The following is a 25218-nucleotide window of genomic DNA, read 5'->3' as shown; positions in this document are numbered from 1 at the left end:
CTTCTCTCCTCACCTGCCCATCACCTTCCTCTGGTGCTCCTCCCCTTCCCTTTCTTCCATGGTCTTCTACCCTCTCCTATCAGATGCCCTTTTCTCCAGCCTGTTATCTCTTTCACTAATCAACTTCCCAGCTCTTTATTTCACCCCTCCCCCTCTCCCAGTTTCACCACTCACCTCATACTTCTCCCTCTCCTCCCCCTCATACTTCTCCCCCTCCTCCCCCCTCATACTTCTCCCCCTCCTCCCCCCTCATACTTCTCCCCCTCCTCCCCCCTCATACTTCTCCCCCCTCATACTTCTCCCTCTCCTCCCCCCACCTTCTTGGTCTGACATCTTTTTTTCCAGTCCTGAAACATGTATGAGGAGTCTAGGGAGGGGTAGCACCTCTGTTGGGGGGGCCTGCCGTGCCCTTTTTCAGGGCAGCTCGTCCACCTTTGGTCCCCACCTGGCGCTCAGCTCTCCCCTGTGGCTCCCAAGTAGCTGTAGCACGTGCAGCGGCCACACCCCGGTAAACCGTCTCGGCAGACAGGCCTAACCAGGTGAGGGTAGCCGACGGGTCTTCGACCCTCGCTGAGGTAGGGGATCTGCCTGTCCCAGCGTGTGAAGTCTGGCCCTGGCGGATTGAGCGGGGGAGACCGATTAATGGTCCAACGGTCAAGAAGGCCGGTCCAGCAGGCCTTTGTGGGGCACTAAGAGCACGACAAGGCACTTGACATCCCAGTCATCCCCTGCAAGAGGCGGTGATCTCTCTAAACTCACCTGGCAGAAAGCAAAGGCAAACCACCGCTGTAACCTGCCACAAACATGGTCTCCCAACATGTCAGAGAGGCGTGGAGGGAAGTCGTCCGCCAGCTGGAAATTCCATATGTGACCTAATGAGGACGAAGCATGACTGGGGAATGGGGAAGGTGGCGGGGAGGGGGTGGTGGTGGGCAATTACCAGAAGTTCAAAAACAATCCATGTCGGAGGCTACCCAGATGGAATATAAGGCGTTGCTCCTCCAACCTGAGTGTGGCCGCATTGTGGTAGAAGAGGAGGCCTTGGACACATATTAATCACCATGGTTTCTTCCAGAAATAATAGTCACATGTCAGAACCTAAGATCTCATCCCTCCACACCCCCAACCATTAGTACTTTATCACTTCCTGTCAGTCACCTTATGTGCAGACACTCCTGTGCCTAGCATCACTTTATGGAGAAGAGTGTGGGCCATAGGAGAAAGGGAAGGAGGAGGGGACCCAGGGGAAGTGATAGGCAGGAGAGAAGAGATAAGAGACCAGAGTGGGAAATAGAAGAGGGGAGGGGGAGGGAAAAATCTTCTTTTACCTGATTGAAGGAAAAAATTGATATTCATGCCATCAGGTTGGAGGAATATAAGGTGTTGCTCCTCCACCCTCAGGGTGGCCTCATCTTGGCACAAGAGGAGCCCATAGACCATCTTTTTTTATTATTGTGTTTTTATTTTGTGCTGCATCAGATCCGGAGTAACAATGATCTCGTTCTCAGTTACACTTGTGTACTGGAAATGACATTAAACAATCTTGAGTCTTGAAAATGGAGGCGGACACCAGGCCCTCCCAACCTGCCTCTTACTGGCTGATCTGTGCTGTCTTAACTCTCTGATTGTGAGAGTTCCCTGTGACCTTTCAGGTCTTTATCCATCTCCACCTGAAATGTGGAGGCTGATACATTAGGGACATCACGGATGAAAGAAAAATGGGGATTATGGGCTATAGAGGGGGGAAGAGTTAGGTGGATGGGTGGGGTAGGTTGAAAGGGGCAGCAAAGCATTGTAGGCCAAAGGGCCTGCAATGTGTGGTACTGTTCTATCTTAAATAAATCCAATTTTCTGGAATCCCCCACCCTCTGAGGCAGAGGCATTCAGTGCCCACTTGAGAGAGAAATCTCTGTGCAGCTCACATATGAAAGAACTGTGCCAGGTATCAGCTCGACTGTGAGAACGTGGCAAGTGGGAAGGCGGCCATTTTGGCAGCGCGGTGAATCGTTTGGGCTCGTTCTCTTTGGCGGCACGGGCTTACAAGTGCGCGTGCGTTCGACAGAGCGGCGAATCGATTGGGCTTCCTACGCGCGGAGGGGTCACGCTCTTTGACCCCGCGGGCTTTAAAGTGTGCGTGCGTATCGCCTCGGCGGGGCTCAGCGCACATACGCGTCATTACCAACACAACTCAGTTAAAAACATTTAGTAATGCGACTCCATCGTCGTTCTTGCTCTGCTTACGCGTAACACGAATAGTGTCTTGTAACCATGTCTTGTTTGTGACACTGGTGAAATTATCAGCCCCCTTATAGATCTGAATAAGGTCACCCCTCACTCCTCTAAACTTCAGTCTTAACGGAACAGGGGAGGGTTTCATTCATTTTGAGGTGCGATGTCTTGCACAGTAAAGGTGTGGTTTTCCCAGCTGTGTGGACGTGGATGAAGCACGGGCAGTAGTATCCTGGAAGGGTGGCATCAGGACAGTTATCCCACTACCCCATTGGATTGGGGACATACACAAGCTTATTGGCGTGAGATTTCTGCCCCCGAGACGGTTATGATGCACTGCTGGTGCCCTTTTCTCCGAGTGCCTGCTCTTCCCTTTATCCCGCACCGCACGTCCTGGATGACCAGCTTCAGCCTGGTGTCGAAGGCCTTCTGCAGGTACTTGTACAAGATGGGCACGGCGCACGTGCTCAGGTAGGCCAGCAGTTCGCATGCACCCCGCAGGAAGTGAAGCCGGCTGAGGAAGCGGCCGCTGCCCTCGGCCCGCGTGATGAAGTGGGCAGTGCTCACCAGCAGCGCCAGATTGTAGGGCAGCCAGAGGGCGAACTGCACCAGGACCGTGGCCAGCAGCAGCCTCTGGGCCGAGGGCTCCGGCCGGGGAGGCCCCGACAGCCATAGAGGCCGGCGTTTCCGCAGGATGAGGCCAAGTGCGCAGCTCACGCCCACGGCGGGGACCAGAAAACCGGTGAAGAACATGATGGCGTCCCCCAGTTCCTTGGTCTGCAGTCGCGAGCAGTCGTGGGTCTGGTCGGAGATTTTGTTGCAAATGTAGAAGAGGAGGGAGGAGAAGCTCGCCAGCGCCGCTCCCCCCCAGACAAAGGTGCAGACATGCTTGGTATTGTAGACGCTGGACATGTAGGTGTGGGGCAGGGCCTGCTCGATGAAGCAGTCCAGACTCAGCAACGTAGCCGAGTAGATGCTCACCAGAGCCGCCATGTTGAAGAGGATGAAGGAGCCCATGCAGACCTCCCGGCCGAAAGCCCACACCGGCCACAGCAGGTGGTCGGGGCTGAGAAGTTGCAGGAAGGCCACCAGGTTAAGTATCAAGCCGGCCAGTGCCATGTTGGTGAAGTAGACGTCCGGCATGTTGATGGACAGCTTGTGGCGAAGGTTGACGATGAGGACAAGGACGTTGAAGATGAGGCCCAGGGGGAAGCAGACCAGGAGGTAGGCCATCGAGGCCACGGACAGGAGCAGGCCAACGTTCTGGCAGAGGTCATCTCCACAGAGTGTGCCGTTAGGTCCAAGGTTCCCCTGAATGCAGCTCCACATCGCAGTGAGTTCGGGCCAGAGCCGTCAGCAGGACGAGACTGGAGCCTTCATCGAGTGGAAGAGAGGAAACCGTCAGCCATCTTGTCCAGAAATCTGCAAGCAAGATTAAAAAAATGTAACTAGGTGGTTTTAAGATTCAAGGTTCAAATGTATTTAATCACGTGCGCTGTATGTGTTTGCGTTATCAACCTACACGACTAGTGGTATGCTAGGGGCAGCCAACAAGTGTCACCACACATTTGGATGCCAACGTAGCATGCCCACAATGCTTGGCCAAACATCTGCAAAGCAAGCTTCATTTCTAATCTTGGTGGTCCAGTCGCAAATGTTTTGTCAACATATGAGGAGAATTCACTTGTGGTGTGTCCTCCAAATTTTGGTCACACATAAACCAACAGCAACAATGAAGAGAGTACTCTACACACCTAAAGGACAAGCAAAGCTATTGGAAAAGACCTATGGAGTCCATTAATGTGGGGACTGGGGGAAAACTAACCACAGGGATCCATGAACGTCGCCTGGCTTTTAAGTGACATGACCAGCCCTCCCTAGTCTGGAGGGACACAAATTCAACTGGGCATCAGTGAAAGTCATGGTGCAAGCTAGCATGCAGTTTGCAGGAGAATTCCTAGAGGTGTGGTTTTCCGATAAACAGGTGTAGGCCTCGATCCTATTTATAAGCCAATGCGGGCAAAATTCCAGTCAATGCCAACAGAGTTTGCTGCACAAACAATCATGACAAGATCCCCTCCCTGCATCACAACCGGATTTCCATAATGGTGGCCAATCAGCTGATTGATAAGTATAAGGCCAAGCATTTGGAGTGTACACCACAATTAACAGCTCACTGATGATGCCTCCTCATGTGGTGATGAATCATTTGAAAATGGATCGCCAAAATCAGAGAACAACTCAACCCCACCAAACATCACGGTGTTCCTGCTCTGTACCATGTTCTCCATATACTACAGATGTGACCTAGGCATGGGATAGCAAGGTAGTCACTAACCTGTGAGGTATCTAGATACCTCAGCTAGTGTCCTTGAGATGTTCATGTTGAATTCCAGCATGTTGGTTCACTTTAGATGGTCATTATATCAGTGCCCCATGGTTACCGTGAAACTTCAGGGTTACCACGGAAACTCACCATCGATTCACTAATATTATCCAGGGTGTGGAGCTCTCCGGTCCTTACCTAGTCCGACCTATGTGTGAAGCAGATCCACTGCAACGTGGTTGGCTTGTAACTGCTCTTGTAAATAGTCCGGAAAACCACACAGTGGCATGAGGTACGGCCTTCCCAGTGACACTCACATCCTGTAAACGAATTTTTTAAAAATGTGACAACTCATCCTGCATGGAGTTCCAGTACACAAGTGTAAAGGAGAATGAAGTAATTGCTATTCCAGATCTAACGCAGCACAAAAAAAAACACGGTAAGATAAAGAACACAATAAATATAAATACATAGATTGATTCTATGTCCATCAAGTGATGCTAGGCACAGGCTTACGAGAGGTCTTTTCAAGAGTTTGATAATAGTGAAGTAGAAGGAGACAAATAAAATGCTGGAGGAACTCAACAGTCAGACAGCATCCCTGGAGGGAAATGAACTGTCAACATTTTATTTTATTTTATTGAGATATTGGAATAGGACCGTCCAGCTCTTAGAGCCACGCCACCCAACAGCCCCCAGTTTACCCCTAGCCTAACCACGGGACAATTTACAATGACCAATTAACCTACTAACCAGCACATCTTTGGACTGTGGGAGGAAAGCAGAGGACCTGGAGGAAACGCAAGCATACAAACTCCTCACAGGCAGCCGTGGGAATTGAACCCAGGTTGAGAGTACTGTAAAGCCTTATGCTACGCTACCGTGCCCCCCCCACTTTAGATCAAGGCCCTTCATCAGGACTGGAAATGGTGGGGGGGGATGAATCCAGAATTAGAAAGTGTGGGGCAGGGGAAGGAATACCATCTGGGAGGTGATTGGTGGAAGAGATGAAGGGCCGATGAAGAAGGAATCTGACAGAAGAGCTGTCCCTCTGGCCTGGTGTTTCTTGCTTGCAAGCTTTTATATCTTCTGCCCAATGGGGAGGGCAGAAGAGAGAAATTCCAGGGTGGGAGTATCTGTGACTGCAGTACGTGGGCTGCTTTCCCATGGGAAGTCGGGTTAAGTACATGGTTAGGTGGGGTATAGAGAGTTACGGTCCAGGTGCAGGCCAGTGGGACCAGGCAGAGTAGCAGTTCGACACAGCACACGCAAAACGCTGGAGGAGTTGAGCAGGTCAGGCAGCATCTATGGAAGGCATCAACAGCATCGGGACCGGAAAGGAAGGGGGAAGACACCAGAATAAAAAGGAGTTGGGGGGGGGAAATCAAGCTCGAAGGTGATAGGTGGATCCAGATGGATGGGAATAACAGTTCGCCGCAGACTAGATGGGCTGTGGCACTTTCTGAATCCATGACTCGGTGTACACGGAGTCAATGGTTCAAAGTTCAAAGTACATTTATGACCAAAGTACAACCTTGAGATCCGTCTCCTAACGGGCAGCCACAAGAGACCTGAAAGAGCCCATTAAAAAAAAGACCAACAAACACCCAGTGAACAGAGAGGAAAAAACACCAATCGTGCAAGCAATAAAAGCAGGCAACGGCATTCTGAACGAACACGTCCAGAGACACGAAGCCCAGAACAGGCCCACAGCCCCAGCTTCAGTGCAACGAGGAGAGAGCAAATGTCACTGGCAGTGACCCTCACCTCTAGTCCAGACAGGAAAGGACAAATATTAATGGCAGTTTCAGAGGTTTCTGTGGAAAAGGAAGGGGCACTAAGAGCTGGAAAGGGAGCGACTGACTTTTCAGTTTTGAAGTTGGTGATTGGTTATACTAACGTTTCGACATTTTATGAATCGTATCCATGACTTGGAGCTCATGACACAAGAGTGTCCATGTTTGATGATGTCGGGGGGGGGGGGGCTCAATTAATCTACACCAACAAGAACCAACGTGAATAGAGAGGGGGCATGGTGAATGGGCCAGGAATGGGCAAGTGGTTGGTGAAGAGAGCGCAGGTTAGAAAAGAGGAAAACCTCTCCATGTCTTTGCAATCTGGATCGTTGCTTCAAGAAAGGAATTGAATAGATCCTGGAGGAAGGTGGAAGGAGAGAGAATGAGTGGATGAAATACCGAAACGTGAACAGACTCTGATACTGACAAACAACCGGCAGTCTGTTGTGTCCACACCAGTCAAGAACAGGCGATCTTGCTCCGCAATACACACAAAATGCTGGAGGAACTCAGCAGACCAGGCAGCATTTCAGGAAAGAGTACAGTCAACCTGTCCTGCCGAAGGGTTTTGGCCCGAAACATCGTGTGTACTCTTCCTAGATGCTACCTGGCCTGCTCAGTTCCTCCAGTTTAACAAACATGGGAGATTTTGCAAATGTTGGAAATCCAGAGTAAAACACACAAAATATTGGAGGAACTCAGTAGGCCAGGTAGCATCTATGGAGAGGAAAAAAGAGCCAATGTTTCGGGCCGAGACCCTTAATCAGCTGAGTATTGCTCAGATTTCCAGCATCTGTAGATTTTCTCTTGTTTGTGATTTGTCATAGCTGATCACAGTTCTTCCAGGATTCCCTCAACTAGCTTTGTTCTAGATAGGAGCAGAAGTTTCTGTCCACCTCCCTTGCAAGCACCAAGTACCAGACCGCTACCACCTCTGGCATGAAAATGGTCAGGACGCCACGACAGTTAGTGGTGTGTTATTGCAGCTCAGGATGTTCCGGAGCCCGGTATTCAATTCCAGCGCCGTCTATGAGGAGTTTGCATGTTCTTCCTGTAAAGCACGTGGGTTTCCTCCAGGTGCTCTGGTTTCCTCCCACAGTCCAAAAACGTTTCAGTTAATAGGTTAACTGGTCATTGTGAATTGGCCCGTGATTAGGCTAGGGTTACATCGGGAGTCGTTGGGCCAGAAGGGCCTGATTCACGCTGTATCTCTAAATGAAAACAAATAAGTCAATATTGTGCTCATCTCCTCTGCTCTTGCAAGGAACTAGAGCAGCCTCAATGGGCCGAACAGCCTCCTTCAGGCTGTTCTGTGAGTGGCCCATACAGTTGAACGTTAGTCCCACTTCACACTTTGTCTCTCCCTAAGAAGATTGCCAAAGGCCGGAATCCATGGAGGGAAAGGGATAAAAGACAGAATTAAATTTTCACAGAAGTGTACTTGTAAAGAAAATTAAAAGCTAGAAAACAGTCAGTGCTTTTTCTCCCTGTTGGCAGAGGGGCATGTTGTTATGAGTCCTTTGACTTGTTCAATAGCTCTTTCTTTTGATTTTCTTCTCACATCCCAGGGTACTGCTGGTCTCCAAGGCTGTCCTCCCATTCACACGGGCTCAGACAAAGGGAGCAGGGCTGCATCTTGAGCTGCCTCCAGAAGCACAACAATCTGTCGGCCGGGCGAGTGGGTTCCAAGATCAGTCGGTGGAATCATCCTCACAATAGCTCTCGAGAAGTCTGACTTTGCAGTGGAGTCAGAGACCTCACAATAGATTGCTTTATTATCTCTGATTATTCCTCAAGTCGAAACATCTCTGTGTTTACTAACTGACGCTAAATGCTGGAGGAACTCAGCTGGTCTGGCAGCTGAAGAAGGGTCTCGGCCCGAAACGTCATCCCTCTCCATAGATGCTGCCTGACCTGCTGAGTTCCTCCAGCATTTTGTGTGTGTTACTCTGGATTTCCAGCATTTGCAGAATCCCTCGTGTTTATTAAACTAGGATGGGGCAGTGCTGTGATAACACCATAAAATATAGAAGCAGGATCAGGCCATTTGACCCATTGAGTCTGCTCCACCATTTCATCATGGCTGATCCATTTTCCCTCTCAGCCCCAATCTTCGGCCTTCTTTCCTTATACATTCATGCCCTGACCAATCAAGAAACTGTCAACCTCTGCCTTAAATATAAAAAGACTTGGACTCCACAGCCACCTGTGGCGAAGAATTTCACAGATTCACCATCATCCAGCTGAAGAAATTCCTCCTCATCTCCATTGTAAATAGACGTCCCTCTATTCTGAGGCTGTATCCTCTGGTCTTAGACTCCCCCACCATAGGAAACATCCTCTCCACCTCCTCTCTATCGAGGCCGTTCAACAGTCAAAAGATTTCAATGAGGTCACCCCTCATTCTTCTGAATTCCAGTGAGTACAGGCCCAGAACCATCGAATGGTCCCGGTGTGTCAGCAAGGCCCCATTGTCAAACGGAGAAACCCAACGGATATAGAAACGCTCCAAACTCCTCACCTATGACAAATTTAGATTCAGGTTTATTTCGCATGTACACTAAAACATACTTGTCATTTTTCATCAGCAACCAAAGTGACCTAACCACGTTCTGGGGGTGGGCAACAGGTGCTGCCACAAATTCTGGCACCAATGTAGCATGCCCACCGTGCTCGGCAGAACCACACAGAAAACAGAAAGCAACAGAACGGAAAGGAAACAGGAAAACAGGCCCTATTTTTCCCTCCTACACACCCACCCACGTACACGCACAGCGTGCGATCTCACTTTCTCTCTCGACACAAGATGCAGGTTCAAGCGCCCACTACTCTGTGGTGGTGATGGATGATAATGCATTTTGAAAAAAGGAACAATAATGCAGACTATTATCTAAATGGGGAGGAAATTTAAACATCAGAATTGCAAAGGAACCTCATGCAAGGCTCCCAGAAGGTTAATTTACAGGTTGAGTCTGCAGTAAAGAAGGCAAATGCAATGTTGGTATTTATTTCAAGGGGAATAGAATATAAAAGACAAGGAGATAATGCTGAAGCTTTATAAGACACTAGTCAGGCAACATTTGGAGTACTGTCAACTGTTTTGTGTCCCTTATCTCTGAAAGGATGTGTTGTCATTGGAGAGAGTCCAGAGGAGGTTCACGAGGATGATTCCCGGGAAAGACGGGGTTAACATATGAGGAGCATTTGGGGCTGTACTCACTGGAATTCAGAAGAATGCACCGGGTCTCATTGAAATCTACCAAATGTTGAACGGACTAGATAAGGTGGATGTGGAGAAGATGTTTCCTGTGGTGGGAGTGTCCAGAACTAGAGGGCTCAGCCTTAAAGTTGAGGGGTGACCTTTTAGGACAGAAGTAAGGAGGAATACTTTCAGCCAAAGAGTGGTGAATCTGTGGAATGCTCTGGCACCGACTGAGGTGGAGGCCGAGTCCGTGGGTATATTTAATGCAGGAGTTGATAGTTTCCTAATTGGTCGGGGCATCAAGGGATATGGTGAGAAGGCAGGTGTATGGGGTAGAATAGGATCCGTGATCAGTCCTGAGGAAATGGCAGAGTGGACTCAATGGGCTGAATGGCCTAATTCTGCTCCTTTGTCTGATGGTCTCACGGACCCACTCCAGAGCTGTGATGACTAAACCCAGTGCAGTGCTCGGGGATGGGAACTGTGCCCAAAGTGCGGTAAAAAGGGATTGGAACGGAACAGGCCCTTCTGGCCTAACATGCCTTGCCACCCAGCAACCCACCTATTTAACACTTGCCCAATCACAAACCCAATTAACCTACTAACTGATAAGTCCTTGGGATGTGGAAGGAAACCGGAGCATCCCCATAAACCCACCCAATCACGGGATGCACATACAAACTTCCTACAGATAGCGTTGCAGTTGAACTCCAAACTCTGCCACCCCGAGCTGTAAAAGCTCTATGGCGGCGCCCTCTGGTGGAGGCAGATATGTTCGGCGTGTTTAAGAAACCCTTAGGCCAACGGATGACAGAAAGATGGAGGGTTATGTAAAAGGAATACACACAATGTGCTGAAGGAGCTCAGCAAGTCAGGCAGCATCTAAGGATGGGAATAAACAGCCCACGTTTCGGGCAGAAACCCTTCATCAGGACTGCATCTTGGGGCTAAGGGCTTTGAGGGAAGGGTTAGACTGATCTTAGAATAGGTTGAATGGTCCTGTTTCTACAGGGCATCCTTACAGTTTTGTTCTGATGGCAAAATCACAAGGCCATAAGATATAGGAGCACAATTAGGCCATTTGGCCCATCGGGCCTGCTCCACCCGATCAGCATGGCTGATTATTTTTCTTAACCCCACTCTCCCGCCTTCCCACCCACAAATCTAATGCACAGGGTCAGAAGAGGCCACAGAGGATTGTAGACACTCAGCCAACCTGATCACTGACATGACCCTCCCCATCAGAGAGTATCTTCAAGATGCAATGCCTCAAGTAGGTGACCTCCATCACTATGGACCCTCACCATCCGGGACATGCCCTCTTCTCGTTACTACTATGAGGAAAGAGATAAGGGAGCCTGAAAATGCACACTCAAAGGTTCAGTAACAGCTTCTTCCCCTCCACCACAGTTATGAACCTCTCTCTTGTTATTTCTTTATTTTTTCACTATATACTTATTTTTCAGAATTTAGAGATTTATATATTTCCAGTGTACTGCTGCAAACCAATAAATTTCACCTCATACAAGTCAGTGATCGCAAAAACCCGATTCTGAACATTTCCCCCCTTACCAATTAGGAACCTATTAATCTCTGCCTTAAATACACGCAGTAATCTGGCCTCCACATCCAAATTTCTTGACGTAGCTACAGTATGTAGCTTCCCCTCTCTACTGCCCGTTACGCTATTGGCATTGAGGGCAGCAATGAGGGTCCTCTATCTCTGGTGGTGTTCAGGGCTTCCTTCATTGTGTCAGTAGCTTCCTCCCAGTTTTCACTACTGTCAGTAGAGATTCAAGAAAACCATCGCACTCAGAAGTAGATGGGTTCTTCATTGCTACAAGGGCTTCTAGGTTTTTCCAAATGCTAACACGAGAAATTCTACAGATGCTGGAAATCCAGAGCAACACACGCAAAATGCTGGAGGAACTCAGCAGGTCAGGCAGCATCTGTGGAAAAGAGTAAACAGTCGACATTTCGGGCCGAGACCTTTCTACAGGACTGAGAAGGAAGGGGGAATAAAAAGGTGGGGGGTAGGGGAAGGAGGATAGCTGGAAAGTGATAGGTGAAGCCAGGTGGTGGGAAAGGTCAAGGGCTGGAGAAGAAGGAATCTGATAGGACAGGAGAGCGGACAATCGGAGAAGGGAGAAGGATGAGGAGATCCAGTGGGAAGTAATGCACTGGTGAGAAGTTAAAGGTCAGAATGGGGAAAAGAGGAAGGGGAGGAATTTGTTTACTGGAAGGAGAAATCAATATTCATGCCATAAGGTTGGAGGTTACCCAGATGGAATACGAGGTGTTGATCCTCCACCCTGAGGGTGGCCTCATCTTGACACAAGGGGTACCATGGACTGACCCATTGAAACGAGAATGGGAATGGGAATTAAAACATTTGAAAGTCCTGCTTGTAGTGGATGGGGTGGAGGTGTTCGATGAAGCAGTTCGTGATGGGTCTCACCAAGGGAGATTGCAAATGCTGACGTATTGGGCCATGAACCGTGCTGTAATAAGGATGTAGCTTTGTGTTCCAAGCCAGTTGGTCTTCAGTTTAATTTCAGGACGTGTCTTAATGTTCCGAGCCAGCTGCTCTTCAGTGTAAACTGCGTGTGCTCCACAGCACAGGGACAAGGCAGGTCATGCATGTAGTGGAAGATTTCTAATTCCTTCCGATGCATTTGGTGTGCAGGAGCCGTGCCAACTATATATAGTTCACATCTATCCTCATGGAATTATTGAACCATGAGGTGCAGAAACCGGCCCTTCAGCCCATCGAGTCTGCACTGACCACTAATCACCCGTTCACACAGAAAGTTGAGCAAGCCAGGGGCTTTTCTCTTTGGAGTGAAGGAGGATGACAGGCATCTTGATAGAGGTGTATAAAATGAAAAGAGGCATAGAATATACAGCCAGCGTCCTTTTCTCCAGAGGCGGCAATCAGCGTAGTGATAGCTAACAACGTTAATCCTATGCCACTCAGTTAGTTACCTCCCACATGGGAGGAGTTCACATACTGTACCTGCAGGGTTGTCAGTTGAATACCCTATGGTCCAGGTGTGCTCTGCATCCTCCCTCAATAACAAACACAACAAATACCAGTGGACATCCTATGAAGTCAGGGGGTTCCCGAACTTTTTGTATGCCCTGGACCAATACCATTAAACAAGAGGTCCATGGACCTCCAGGTTGAGAACCCCTGTTTTAAGGTGATTGATGGAAAATTTAGGGGAGGTGTCAGAGGTAGGTGTTTTTTTTATTGACAGGGAGAGCAGTTGGTGTTTGGTTAGGGACATTTAAGAGACTCTTAGGAATATGGATTTAGGGAAGTCGGAGGGTTATGGGCTGAGAAGGAAGAGAGTGTTAGATTGGTGGTGGAGTGGGCTTATATAGTTCAGCACAGCACAGCAAAGCACAGTAAGGTACAGTACTGTTCTGAGTTCTACGTACTCAACTGACTTGCAACGTACAAGTTTTACAGTGGCCAATTAAAATCTTTTACCAGTCCGTTGCAGCCAGTACGGTCTTCTTTGTGACTTTAAGTGAAGGGAGCAGCATTGGTGCTGGTGAAGCAAAAAGACTGATTAAACTCATCATAAAGGCTGGTTCCGTCCTTGGCTGCAACCTAGACTCTTTTGAGTTATAGTGGAGAGGAGGTCACTAAACGAACTGTTATCCATTATGGACAATCTGGCACATCCTCTCCATGACCTACTAAATAAACAGCAGTGCGCCCTTTCAAACAGGCTCAGTCAGCTCCACTGTCACAAGAATCGTTACAGAAAATCTTCCCTACAGAATGTAATAAGCATTTTATCTCTGTGCAACAGGAGGTCATGCATCATAGTACAATAGTCTCTGTTTTATTATTTCATACATTATTATTGCACATTGGTGAATTATTATTGTGTATGTTATTATTCTGTACTTTATTAGTTAATAATATTATCATTATATTTATTAGTATTATTGCTCAGTGTGTTTTGAAATGTTGCCACTGTGACTAAATAATGTCCCACTCAGGATCAATAAGGTACTTACCATTATCATTAATTACTATCAAGCGGAGGCTGAAGGGTTCTTGATTAGTAATAGCATCAAAGGTTATGGGATGAAGGCAGGAGAATGGGGCTGAGAGGGAAAATAAATCAGGCACGATCGAAGTTTGGAGCAGACTCAATGGGCTGAATGGCCTCATTCTGTTCCTATACTTTATGGTCAATGGATTCAACCCAAAATGTTGACGTTCCTTTCCCACCGACCGATGCTGCTCGGCCCACCGAGATCCCCCAGCAGACCAGAATCCAACATCTGCAGTCTTACTATCCCTGAAGAGTAGCCTTCGGCTCAGACCACTCTTCATGTTACCCAATTACAGGAAGGACGTCACAGCTATGGAGAGAGTAACGAAGAGATTTACCAGGATCATTCATTCGTTATGTGCCATGAAGTACGATGTGGGCAATCATGGTCCTTCCATAACCAAGATTGTCCTTGGCAGATTTTTCTACAGAAGTGGTTTGCCATTGCCTTCTTCTGGGCAGAGTCTTTACAAGGGGGGTGACCTCGGCCAATATCAATACTCTTCAGAGTTTACCTGCCTGGTGCCAGTGGTCGCATAACCAGAACTTGTGATACACACCAGCTGCTCATACAGCCATCCCTCACCTGCTCTCATGTCTTCACGTGACCCCGATCGGGAGCTAAGCAGGTGCTACAGCTTGCCCAAGGGCGGCCAGCAGAGTGAGGGAGTGCATTACACCTCCTTTGGTGGAGACGTATCTACACCAAAGATACAAGGATGCTGCTTGAATTTGAGGATAGAAGGAGATTTTGGACATATTTTGGAGATTTTGGGATGCTTTCTTTGAAGTAGCGTGTGCAGAGGGAAGAAATTTCTAATATTATGAAAGGCAGAAGGGTAGAGTCAGAATCCTTATCCCAAGGTGAAAGGGGGGAAGTTTGAAGGAACTGTGCAGGTGGAGGTTTATTTATTTTTTTATACTGAGAGTGGTGAATTGCCTGGAATGTGCTACAAGGCTGGTGCCCGAGACGGACATGATGGTGGTGTTTAGGCAGACACGTGAGTACTCAGGGATTGGAGGGATATGGACCATGTGCAGGCAGAGGAGATTCAGTTCCACTTAGGCAGAGGTTTCGTGGGCTGACAGGCCTGTTCCTAGTGTTCCACTGTTCTGTGTTCTATCCCTTAGGAAAGTTGCAGGAAAAGATAAGAATGGGAGAGTTTCGGGGGAATCACGGGGAGGGTTACAGGGGGTAATTGACAAAGGAACAAGTAGAACCTCCAAAAGACCTTAACCTTGTCATAGGGTTTGGAAGCTTGTGTGTTACAATGACCCAGAGGGCAGTGCTGGCTGGAGTCAGGGCTTTATGGGAGGGTCACCAATGCCGACAGGTCAAAGGGTAGAGTGGTCTTCCAGGTTCAGGGGTTTGGCTCAGGGCTAACGACCCTTATTGTTCAAACAAAACTGTTTGGAAAACAGCAATGAAGAATCCTTCTGCGTCTGAGTCGGACTGTATTCCTGAGTCTCCACCGGGGAGCTGCATGACTGACAGTAGTGAGGACCGAGAGGAAGCTACTGACACTATGATGGAAGCCCTGAACACCGCCAGAGATTGAGGACCTTCACTGCTGCCCTAAACTCCAGCGGCGTAACAGGCTGCGAGTAAGGATAAATGGAAGGAACTGAATGATGGCATTAAATTTAATGAGGTAATATCCAGGGTTGTATTCCAAGAATTAAGATTCAAGATTAAAGATTGTTTAATATCATTTCCAGCAATCAAGCATAAAGCAGAACAAAATAATTGTTACTCAGGATCCAATGCAGCACGAAAAAAAACACAAAAGATAAAGAACATAATAATAATATAAAGAAAAACACATCATAATACATAAATTAACTAGAGGATACCAAGAGGGCCACAACCTTGCTGTAGGGTTTGGAGGCTTGAGTGCCTCAAAGACCTGGAGAGCTGTGTTGGCTGGAGTCAAGGTCCTTGTGTTTCGGCTCTTGGCAGGGTCAGCCATGCCCAACAGGTCGAAGGGTAGAGGCCGGTTACAGAATGGTCCACTGGTCCTCCAGGTTTAAAGGTTCGGCTCAGGGCTAATAACTCTGACCAATCAAAAACAAATTGTCATGGGAGCAGCAATGAAGAACCCTGAATCTGTGTGCGATAGTATGAACAGACAGAGATGGAGGACTTTCGTTGCTGCCCTAAATGCCAGCAGCATAACAGGCAGTAAGTGATTAAGATGGCTTCTATACACAGATTGAAGTATGTCCGTAAAGTGACAGTGGGCTGTACATAAGGTGACTGAAATGAGGTGATAAAGTAGTGGTGGAGTTAGTGGGTGGAGGTGTTGCTCAGCTTTTGACCCTGGTGGTCCTGGCGTGGATAGTGTGTAGCATTCTCCCTGATGGGAGTGGGACGTACAGTCCATGAGCAGAGTGAGTGGGACCCTTCATGATGTTACTGGCCCTTTTCTGGCACCTTTCTGTTTCCACGTCCTCGAAGGCAGGGAGACTGGTCTCGGTGAGGCGCTGGGCAGTTTTGAGTACCTGTCGTAGAGGCTTTCTATCCGCTGCAGTTCAGTTTCTGTACCGAGCAGTGATGCAGCTCGTTAGGATTCTCTTTACTATAAAATGATGTGAGTATGGATGGGCAAAGTTCTCTTCGGCCTAAAATCTGGGAATGAGTTCCATGGAATAACCCAGATGGGGAATTAGATAGAAACATTGTCTTGGGCTTAACTTATCTTTGGGCTGAAGGAGCAATACCAGAGGTCACGAGGAGTCTCGTCTCCTGACTCCACCTCACTGGAGGAGCGGGAGGAGAATGTTTTAAAAAGGGAGCAGTCCACTATTCCAGCAAATGTTACAATCCCAAGCCACATTTCACCATCTCATCTTGACCGAAATTAATATTAGCCCTGTGAATGTGTGCTGTATTTAACCCATGCTGTCCCTACCCTGGGAGTGTGTGATGGGACAGTGCAGGGAGAGCTTCACTCTGCATCTAACCCATGCAGCCCCTGCCCTGTAAATGTGTTTATGATTGCCATATTCTGTATTGAACCTGTGTTGTCCTGCCCTGGGGTGTGAGATAGGATGGTATAAAGCGAGTTGCACTCTTCAACCTAACTGCTAAGTTCCTGGACAAAACACAGCCTTCTCAACCATGGGAGGTGCATCGGACAAGGGCAGTAGTGGTAGACACCTAACACATACACAGTGGCACCAGGGTAACGTAGCGGTTAGTGCGGTGCTATCACAGCTTGAGACATCAGAGCTCAGAGTTCAGTTCCGGCGCCCTCTGTGTATCCTACCTGTGGAATGCGTGGGTTTTCTCCGAGGGCTCTGGTTTCCTCTCACAGTCCAAAAATATAGCAGGTAAATTCATTGGTCATTGAAAATTGTCCCATGATTAGGTTAGGGTTAAATCGGGGTTGTTGGGGATTGCTAGGCAGCATGACTTGGATGGATGAATGGTTGATAGATGGATGGATGGATGAATGATAGAGGGATGGATGGATGGATGGATGGATGGATTAATGGATGGATGGATGGATAGATGATAGATGGATGGATGGATGGATGGATGGGTGGATGATGGATGGATGGAAGAATGGATGATAGATGGGTGGATGGATGATAGATGGATGAATGGATGATGGATGGATGATAGATGGATGGATGACTGGATGATGGATGGATGGATGAATGGATGGATGGATGGATGGATGGATGGATGGATGGATGAATGGATGATAGATGGATGGATGAATGGATGATAGATGGATGGCTGGTAGATGGACAGGTGGATGGATACTGGCAATTGGCCCTTTGTATTTCGAAGCACAAACTGGAGTCTGACCATCTAGGTCCTGGTGTCCAGATGTTCCAGAACTATTGTCCTTACAGTCTGTGAATGGATAGATATCTAACAATTCTACTCATAAACTGCTAGGGAATCAAAGTAAAACATTATCAAAGGACATATCTCACCATATACTAGATTGAGATTCATGTTCTTGCATGTATTTACAGTAAAATAAAGAATTACAAAGATTTACAAAAAGCTATACATATAGTTATTGGGGTGGCATGGTAGCATAGTGGCTAGCACAACGCTTTACAGTACTGGCGACCTGGGTTCAATTCCTGCAGCTGTCTGTAAGGAGTTTGTACGTTCTTCCCACAACCAGGTGCTCCGGTTTCCTCCCACAGTCCAAAGACCTATCGATTGATTGGTCATTGTAAATTGTCCCATGATTACACTAGGATTAAATAGGAGGGCTGCTGGTTGGGGGTGGCTCGAAGAGCCTGTTCTGTACTGTATATCAATCAATAAATACTGATAAACAAACAACATGCAAAAGAGGAGAAATTGAGCAAATAAAAAGTACTACTGAAAACGAGTCCTTAAAAGAGAGCCCAAAGGCTATGGAATCAGTTGAGAGTTGTGGTGAGTGAAGTTATCCATGCTGGTTCAGCAGCCTCATGGTTGAGGGGTCATAAGGCTCCTATGCCTCCTGTGATATGGCACTGGCTCTTGACCCTCTGAATGGTCCAATTTAATATCAGAGAATGTATACGGTACACAACCCGAAATTCTGACTCTTCACAGACATCCACGAAACAGTAGGAAAAAACCCAAAGAGTGAACGATAGAAAACACTGGGCAGCGCGGCAGTGTAGTGGTTAGCACAACACTTCACAATGCTGGCAACCCAGGTTCAATTCCCGCCGCTGCCTGTAAAGAGTTTGTCCGTTCTCCCCGTGACTGGGTGGGTTTCCTCCGGGTGCTCCGGTTTCCTCTCTCAGTCCAAAGACGTACAATTTGGTTGGTTAATAGGCCATTGTAAATTGCTGCATGATTAGGCTAGGATTAAATCGGGGAATTACTGGCTGGCATGGCTCAAAGGGCTGGAATGTCCTGTTCAGCGCTGTATCTCAATAAATATATAAATTAGAACCCCGAACACCCCCTCTCTTCTTCCATGCTCAAGCAGCAGCAAACCCCCCTCTTGCTCCAGCAAAGGCATCGACCCCTTCACAGGAGTGCAGGAGTACCACATCATATCAGAAAATGCACATTCTTGCTGCAAACACTTGCAAGTGTTTCAAGTTTCTATTTCTGTGTTCTATTTGAGTTTGGGAGGAAGGGTTGAGGAAACCCTTTTGTTCACTACAGACACTGAAAACACTGACTCAGCTCCTCCAAGAACAGCCTCCAGCGTCTGAAGTGTGTAGGACAGCTGTCCATATTGCAAGCTGGGATATTGGACCGCATCACAAATCTGAACTAACTCCACAACCTACAGACTCTCTGTCAAGGACTCTACAACTCATGCTCTTGGTATTATTTATATTTTTAATTATTTGCACAAATTGACTTCATTTGCACATTGGTTGTTTGTCAGTTTTTGTTTATGTAGTTTTTCATAAGTTCTACTTTATGCCTGCAAGAAATGCATCTCAGGGTAGCATATGGCAACATACATGTACTTTGTTAATAAATTTACTTTGAACTAAAGGCATGAGCTTGAATCCCATAATGATGCCTTTATACCCACTGATACCCTCAGTGCTACCTTAGGCCATGAACTTATCAATCACCCCTCATACAGTATATATAATAATTAAATTAAATAAGTAGTGAGGTGGTGCTCATGGGTTCATTGTCCATTCAGAAATCTGATGGCAGAGGGGAAGAAGCTGTCTCTGAATCATTGAGTGATTGAATAATATATATTTATTGATTCCCTAGCAGTTTATGAGTAGAATTGTTAGATATCTATCCATTCACAGACTGTGAGGACAATAGTTCTGGAACTGTTAGCTGGGAATGTGAATACAATTATTTCATTTAAATCCAGATTTTCAAAGTATTCCAAATGACTAAACTATGGATTATTGTAAAAGCCAATCTGGCTCATCAATATCCTTCATGAAGGAAATCTGACCTCCCTCTCCGTCTGACCGACCAGTGACTCCAGCCAGTAATATGGTGATTCTTGACGATCTCATCAGCTCAGGCGTAACAGGAGATGGTCAATAAACACCACTGTTACCAGCAGCATCCACGTCTTGTGAATTTCTACAGATGTACTGTGGAGAGCATTCTAGATGGCTGCATCACTGTCTGGTGTGGGGTGGGTGGGCTACTGCACAGGATCGAAATAAGCTGCAGGGAGTAATAAACTCAGTCAGCCCCATCATGGGCACTAGCCTCCATAGTGTCTAAGATTTCTTCAAGAAATGGTGCCTCTAAAAAGTGGCATCCATCATTAAGGACCCCCATCACTCAGGACATGCCCTCTTCTCATTGCTACAGAGAGGAGATTCAGGAGCCTGAAGGCACACACTGAATGATTCAGGAACAGTTTCTTCCCCTCTGCCATCAGATTTCTGAATGGACATTGAGCCCATTAACTATTATATATACTGCATTGATAAGTTGGTGGCCTAAGGTAGAAGGAGATGAGTTATACAGCTGTCGTTACATGTACATGCAGAAAGTTCGAAGCTCATAACTCATCGGGGTGATTGATAGGTTAATTGCCTAAGGTAGGAAATGTCATTAACTTCAAACTTTCTGCATTATCACTCAAAGAGTTGACCTGAATGTGCATGTAACGAGAGCTGTATAACTCATCTCCTTCTACCTTAGGCCACAAACTTATCAATCACCCATCTGTGGACACTTTCTGGAGGTCCAAGATCCGTATGCTCCATGACCGCTGGACTAAGTGTGTAAATGTAGGAGGGGACTATGTTGAAAAATAAATGTGCTAAGGTTTTCTAAAATTGACTCCTTCTACCTTAGGCCACGAACTTGTAATTCACAGCTTTTCTCTATTATTGCAATGCATTACATTGTACTGCTGCTGCAAAGTCAACCAATTTCAGGACATATGCCGGTGATATTAAACCTGATTCTGATTCAGCACAGTTGAAAGCACCAGCTAACTCAGAATCATTGCGCATTAAGTGCTCCTAGTAAAGAGATCACTCGAGTCCGGTATGATGTTCCCCTAAGGGGTTATGTATTGGTGGGCCTTCAAGCAACCGTGGAGGTCGATCCGGGATCCATACACTCTAGTACAATGTGGGCCAGACCCCACATTGCTGCCCCCTTTGCCAATCGCTGACTGCAACAGGACTTAATCCGGGATGTTAGGGTGGAATCCGTAGAGGCGAGCATAATGCTCTATAGGACCAGACACCCTGGTCCAATTCCTGCCCTGCCACTGCCTGCAATTCCCCCCGCCCCCCCCCCCACCCCCGTAACCGTGTTGATTCCCTCGGGGTGCTCTGGTTTCCCCCCACAGTCCAAAGACGTACCGGTCGGTGGGTTAATTGGTCATTGTAAATTGTCCAGTGATTAGGTTAGGATGGTATCTCAAACAAAAAGTCCCTTAATGGAAAATGTCTGTGCTGCGCGTGACTTTGCGTAACGTGCACGGGTAGCGCCCCACTTTCCTTGGCAGATTGGGGTCAGGGTCCGGTGGCATGGAATGGAAGATGACCGTTGCACCCTTCCTCCGCCTTCACTGCCAGCTCTAGATTGGAACCTCCCCTTGACCTTACCGCCATGGGTGACCCTACCAGGAGCTAAGCTCCAGACGCCTTCGCCCTCGGGATCTCGGGGGACTCACAAGCCCCTCCACCACCACGAGCTGACGATCTTTGGAGAAGTGCAGACCGAGCTTTGGCTCCTGTCGGACTGACTCCCATAACGCGAGAGGGTCTGTTCCGTCAGGCACAAGTCCTTGGCTTGCTGCCAGACTATCCCTGTACAAGCATCCACTTCACTCAGCAGCAGGACAGATCCCAGGAAACAAGCCTACACATCCCACGTTGCCTCCGCAGTCCCCCGTTGACAAGGGGATAGAGTCGTAATCTTAAACACAAGAGATGCTGGAAATCCAGAGCATCTGGGAAGAGATCAGCAGGTCAGGCAGCGTCTATGGATGGAAATTAACAGTTGATGTTCTGATGAACGGTCCCAGCCTGAAACTACCTATTTACTGCCTGTTACACTACTGGTACTTAGGGCAGCAATCAATGTCCATAAGACCATGACATAGGAGCAAAATTAGGCCATTCAGCCCATTGAACCTGCTCCGCCAACGTCCTCCAACTCTGGCGGTGTTCAGGGCTTCCTTCATCGTGTCAGTAGCTTCCTCTCGGTTTTCGCTATTGTGTGTCAAGCGAGTCCCAGGTGGAGATTCAGGAATGCCGTCACACTCAGATGTAGATAGTTTCTTCCTTCCTGTTTCCGTAACAATTATTTCTGACCAGTCAGGGTTGTTAGCCCTGAGCTAAACTCCTCCCCCCCCCCAAACCTGGAGGGCCGGTGTCCTCTACCCTTTTAACCTGTTTGGCATGGGTGACCCTACCAACAGCTAAAGCACAAGGCCCTTACTCCAATCACAAACAAGAGAAAATCTGCAGATGCTGGAAATTCAAGCAACACACACAAAATGCTGGTGGAACACAGCAGGCCAGGCAGCATCTATAGGGAGAAGCGCTGTCGACGTTTCGGGCCGAGACCCTTCGTCAGGACTGACTGAAACAAAATATAGTAAGAGATTTGAATGTGGGAGGGGGTGGGGGGGGAGATCCGAAATGTTGGGAGAAGCCGAGCGGGAGAGGGATAAAGCCAAGAGCTTGAAAGACACACAAAATGCTGGAGGAACTCAGCAGAACTGGCAGCATCTATGGAAAAGAAAAACTTCAGTCAACATTAGCTCTCTGGGTGCAAGCCTCCGAACCACGACAAGGTTGTTGTCCTCTTGGAGGTCAACCCGAAACATCGACTGGTTATTCCTCTCCATAGATGCAGTCTGATGTTCTGAGTTCCACCAGCATCTTAGGTACGTTGGTAGAGATCTAGTCTAAAACTAACGATATAATGCTGAGGCTCTACGAGGCATCGGAGAATTGTGAGCAGCTTTGGACCCCTCCTCTAAGGACGTATGTGCTGGCATTGGAGAGGGTGCAAAGGAGGTTCACAAGAACAACCCTGGGAATAAAGGGGTTAATGGATAGGGAGCGTTTGATGTCTCTGGACCAGTACTCACTGAAGTTTAGAAGAATGAGGGAGAATCACTTTGAATATTGAAAAATCTAAATAGAGTGGAGAGGAGGTTTCTAATCGCCAGGGAGTGTAGGGCCAGAGGGCACAGCCTCAGAATGGAGTAGCGTCCATTTAGAATGGAGATGAGGAGGAATTTCTTCAGCCAGAGGGTGGTGAATCTGTGGAATTCATTGCCGCAGGCGGCTGTGGAGGACAATTCACCGGGTATAGTTAAATCGGAGGTTGATAGGTTCTTGATTAGTCAGGGCGTCAAAGATTACGGGGAGAAGGCAGGAGAATGGGGTTGAGGGGGATAATAAATCAGCCATGAATGTTGGGGCAGAATCAGCGGGCCGAATGGCCTGATTCCGCTCTATTTCTTACAATCTTCCTCCTTTTCCAGGAGGAAACACGCGACTTTACTTTCAAGGCTAATTAAGCGTCGATTTAGCTATTCCACCTCGGAGGGCATCACAGCCTGCGGTCCTCGCTCACAAAGGGTTCTGTTTTCACAAGGTTCCGATGCGCACTTAAAAGCCTTTAGTAGACTCTAATTTTCTTTGTGATAAATACAAGGGCATAAAATCTAAGGGCTCGAAAAATTGCTGTTCCTATTGTCAACGCACTGAAAAAGAGGAAACTGTGCTATACACCGTACCTTTTCTGCTTCAGGTCTTGCGGCGACATCCTGTGATCATCTCGCAGCTGTTTTGTGTGTGTGTGTGTGTGTGTTTCTCTCTCTCTCTCTCTCTCTCTTTTAAATTGCCGGCCAGCCAGGTCCCCAAGGAGGAAGCACAGTTCTGTGGGACGTTGATAAATTCTGACACAGATTCCCAGCCCGAGTCCTCGCCGGCACACCGCTGCCATTGGCTGCCCCCGCTCCGCGCCCACCTCCTCCCCCGTCCCACTGCTCCCCGCCTCTCCAAGGGGGCACTCTGACACATGAGGCATTTTTTTTTACGGGGAGAATAGATTAACGGCCTCTTAAAACGAGGGAACAATCTATGCAGCATCCTGCGAGCGCGGCGTTTGCACGAAGACCGCACGAAGCGCGACCAGCTGAATGATTTCTGCTTCGCCGAGTTGCTGGCCGGGAACGAGAGACATTTCCGCACCACTCCCACAGTGCCAATCCACTAATTATTTTTAACCTACGCATATCAGCGTGTCCCTTCTCTCGCACGTTTATACAGAACCATCAAGTACAGAGATAATCGGAATCGGATTATGCGCCCTGCAGCATCAGGACAGCGTAAAGTTTCCATCATTTTGCAAATTTGGTGCAAAACAAAAGGGAACAGCCAGATAGCGCCGGTGGAATCTGATGGCAGAGCGGGTGAAAGACATCGAGTGTGTGTGTGTGTGTGTGTGTGTGTGTGTTCAGGCCCCAGGACCCTCTCCCTGATGGTAGCAACGAGAAGAGGGCACGTCCCAGATGGTGTGGGTCCTTCATAATAGATGCCGCTTGCCTGGGGCACCGCCGCTTGCGAGTGTCCTTGATGGTGGGCAGGGTTGTGCCCGTGGTGAAGCTGGCTGACTTTATAACCCTCAGTAGCCTCTTGAGATCCTCTGCACTGGGGCTTCACTGGGGCCAGGCAGTGACGCTCTCCGCCGAACATCGGTAGCAATTTTGTGTAAACATTCGGCTCTTCATTATAGACAGGTTGATCAGAATCAGAGTCAAGTTTATTATCAGTGGCAAACGTTGTGAAGTTTATTGCTAAATAACAGTACAGAATGATTTTACAACCTCTGCAGTTTTTTCCCGATCCTCCGTACCAGGCGCTTGTGCAGCCGGTACAAATGTTGGAATTTGCTGCAGTCTTTGGTGGCGTGCCCACTCTTCTCAAACTCTCAGTGGGATATAGCTGCCATGCCTTCCGTGATGGAGCTGGCTGAGTTTTTGCAGTCCTCCGCGGCATTTTCCGATCCAGCGCACTGGCCCCCTCCGGACCAGAGTTCCGGGTGAAATCTGCAGAAATTCGCTAGAGTATTGGTGACTCTTAATGAAGCATAGCTGCCATGCCTTCTTTGTAATTGCATCAGATCTTTGGACCCAGGATAGATCTTCAGAGATGTTGACACCCAGGAACCTGAAACTGCTCCCCTTGGTGAGGACGGGTGTATGTGCCCATCTTATCTCCAGAGCCCTTCACAGCTTCTGCTCCCTGAGAAGTGACAGCCCCTTCCCAGGTGACCAGTGTAAAGCGGTGGTCGTGTCTGTTAAAGCCAACACGATTTTCTGAGCCGCTACCGACTTGCCCATCTTTGGGATGCGCGAGGAATCGGGAGCGCGCGCGGGGCGGGGTGGGGGGAGGGGGCGGTTCCGTGCAATCACGGGGGTGGGACGTGACAGCTCCACGCAGACAGGGGGATCGAGCCGAGCTCCCTTGAGATGAGAGGTGGTGGCTTCCACGAGCTGAATCAGAACAGGTTTCATTATCACTGACCTGTCATGGAATTTGTTAACTTGAGGAAGAAGTCATTGCAATACATAGAATATACTATGAATCACAATTATATATATACAATAAATAAATAGTGCAAAAAGAGTGAAATAG

General features: G+C 48.0%; 1 protein-coding gene across 1 annotated transcript; it reads right to left on the bottom strand.

Annotated features, from left to right (window-relative positions):
• Positions 1 to 1475: 1475 nt before the first annotated feature.
• LOC132382759 (probable G-protein coupled receptor 146) lies at positions 1476 to 23361 on the bottom strand. Its single transcript, XM_059953218.1, has 3 exons — positions 23316 to 23361; positions 4754 to 4875; positions 1476 to 3651 (listed from the first exon to the last, which is right to left on the bottom strand). Exon 3 carries the CDS (start codon positions 3556 to 3558, stop codon positions 2524 to 2526), a length of 1035 nt encoding a protein of 344 aa, XP_059809201.1. The 5' UTR covers positions 3559 to 3651; positions 4754 to 4875; positions 23316 to 23361; the 3' UTR covers positions 1476 to 2523.
• Positions 23362 to 25218: the final 1857 nt, after the last annotated feature.

Source organism: Hypanus sabinus, chromosome 29 (assembly GCF_030144855.1).
Source record: "Hypanus sabinus isolate sHypSab1 chromosome 29, sHypSab1.hap1, whole genome shotgun sequence".
In the NCBI taxonomy this organism is placed as follows: domain Eukaryota; kingdom Metazoa; phylum Chordata; class Chondrichthyes; order Myliobatiformes; family Dasyatidae; genus Hypanus; species Hypanus sabinus.
This window is presented reverse-complemented; position numbering and strand designations above follow the sequence as displayed.

Excerpts from the sequence above, each read along its gene's own strand:
- LOC132382759 (XM_059953218.1), bottom strand. The coding sequence starts at position 3,558 with ATGTGGAGCTGCATTCAGGGGAACCTTGGACCTAACGGCACACTCTGT.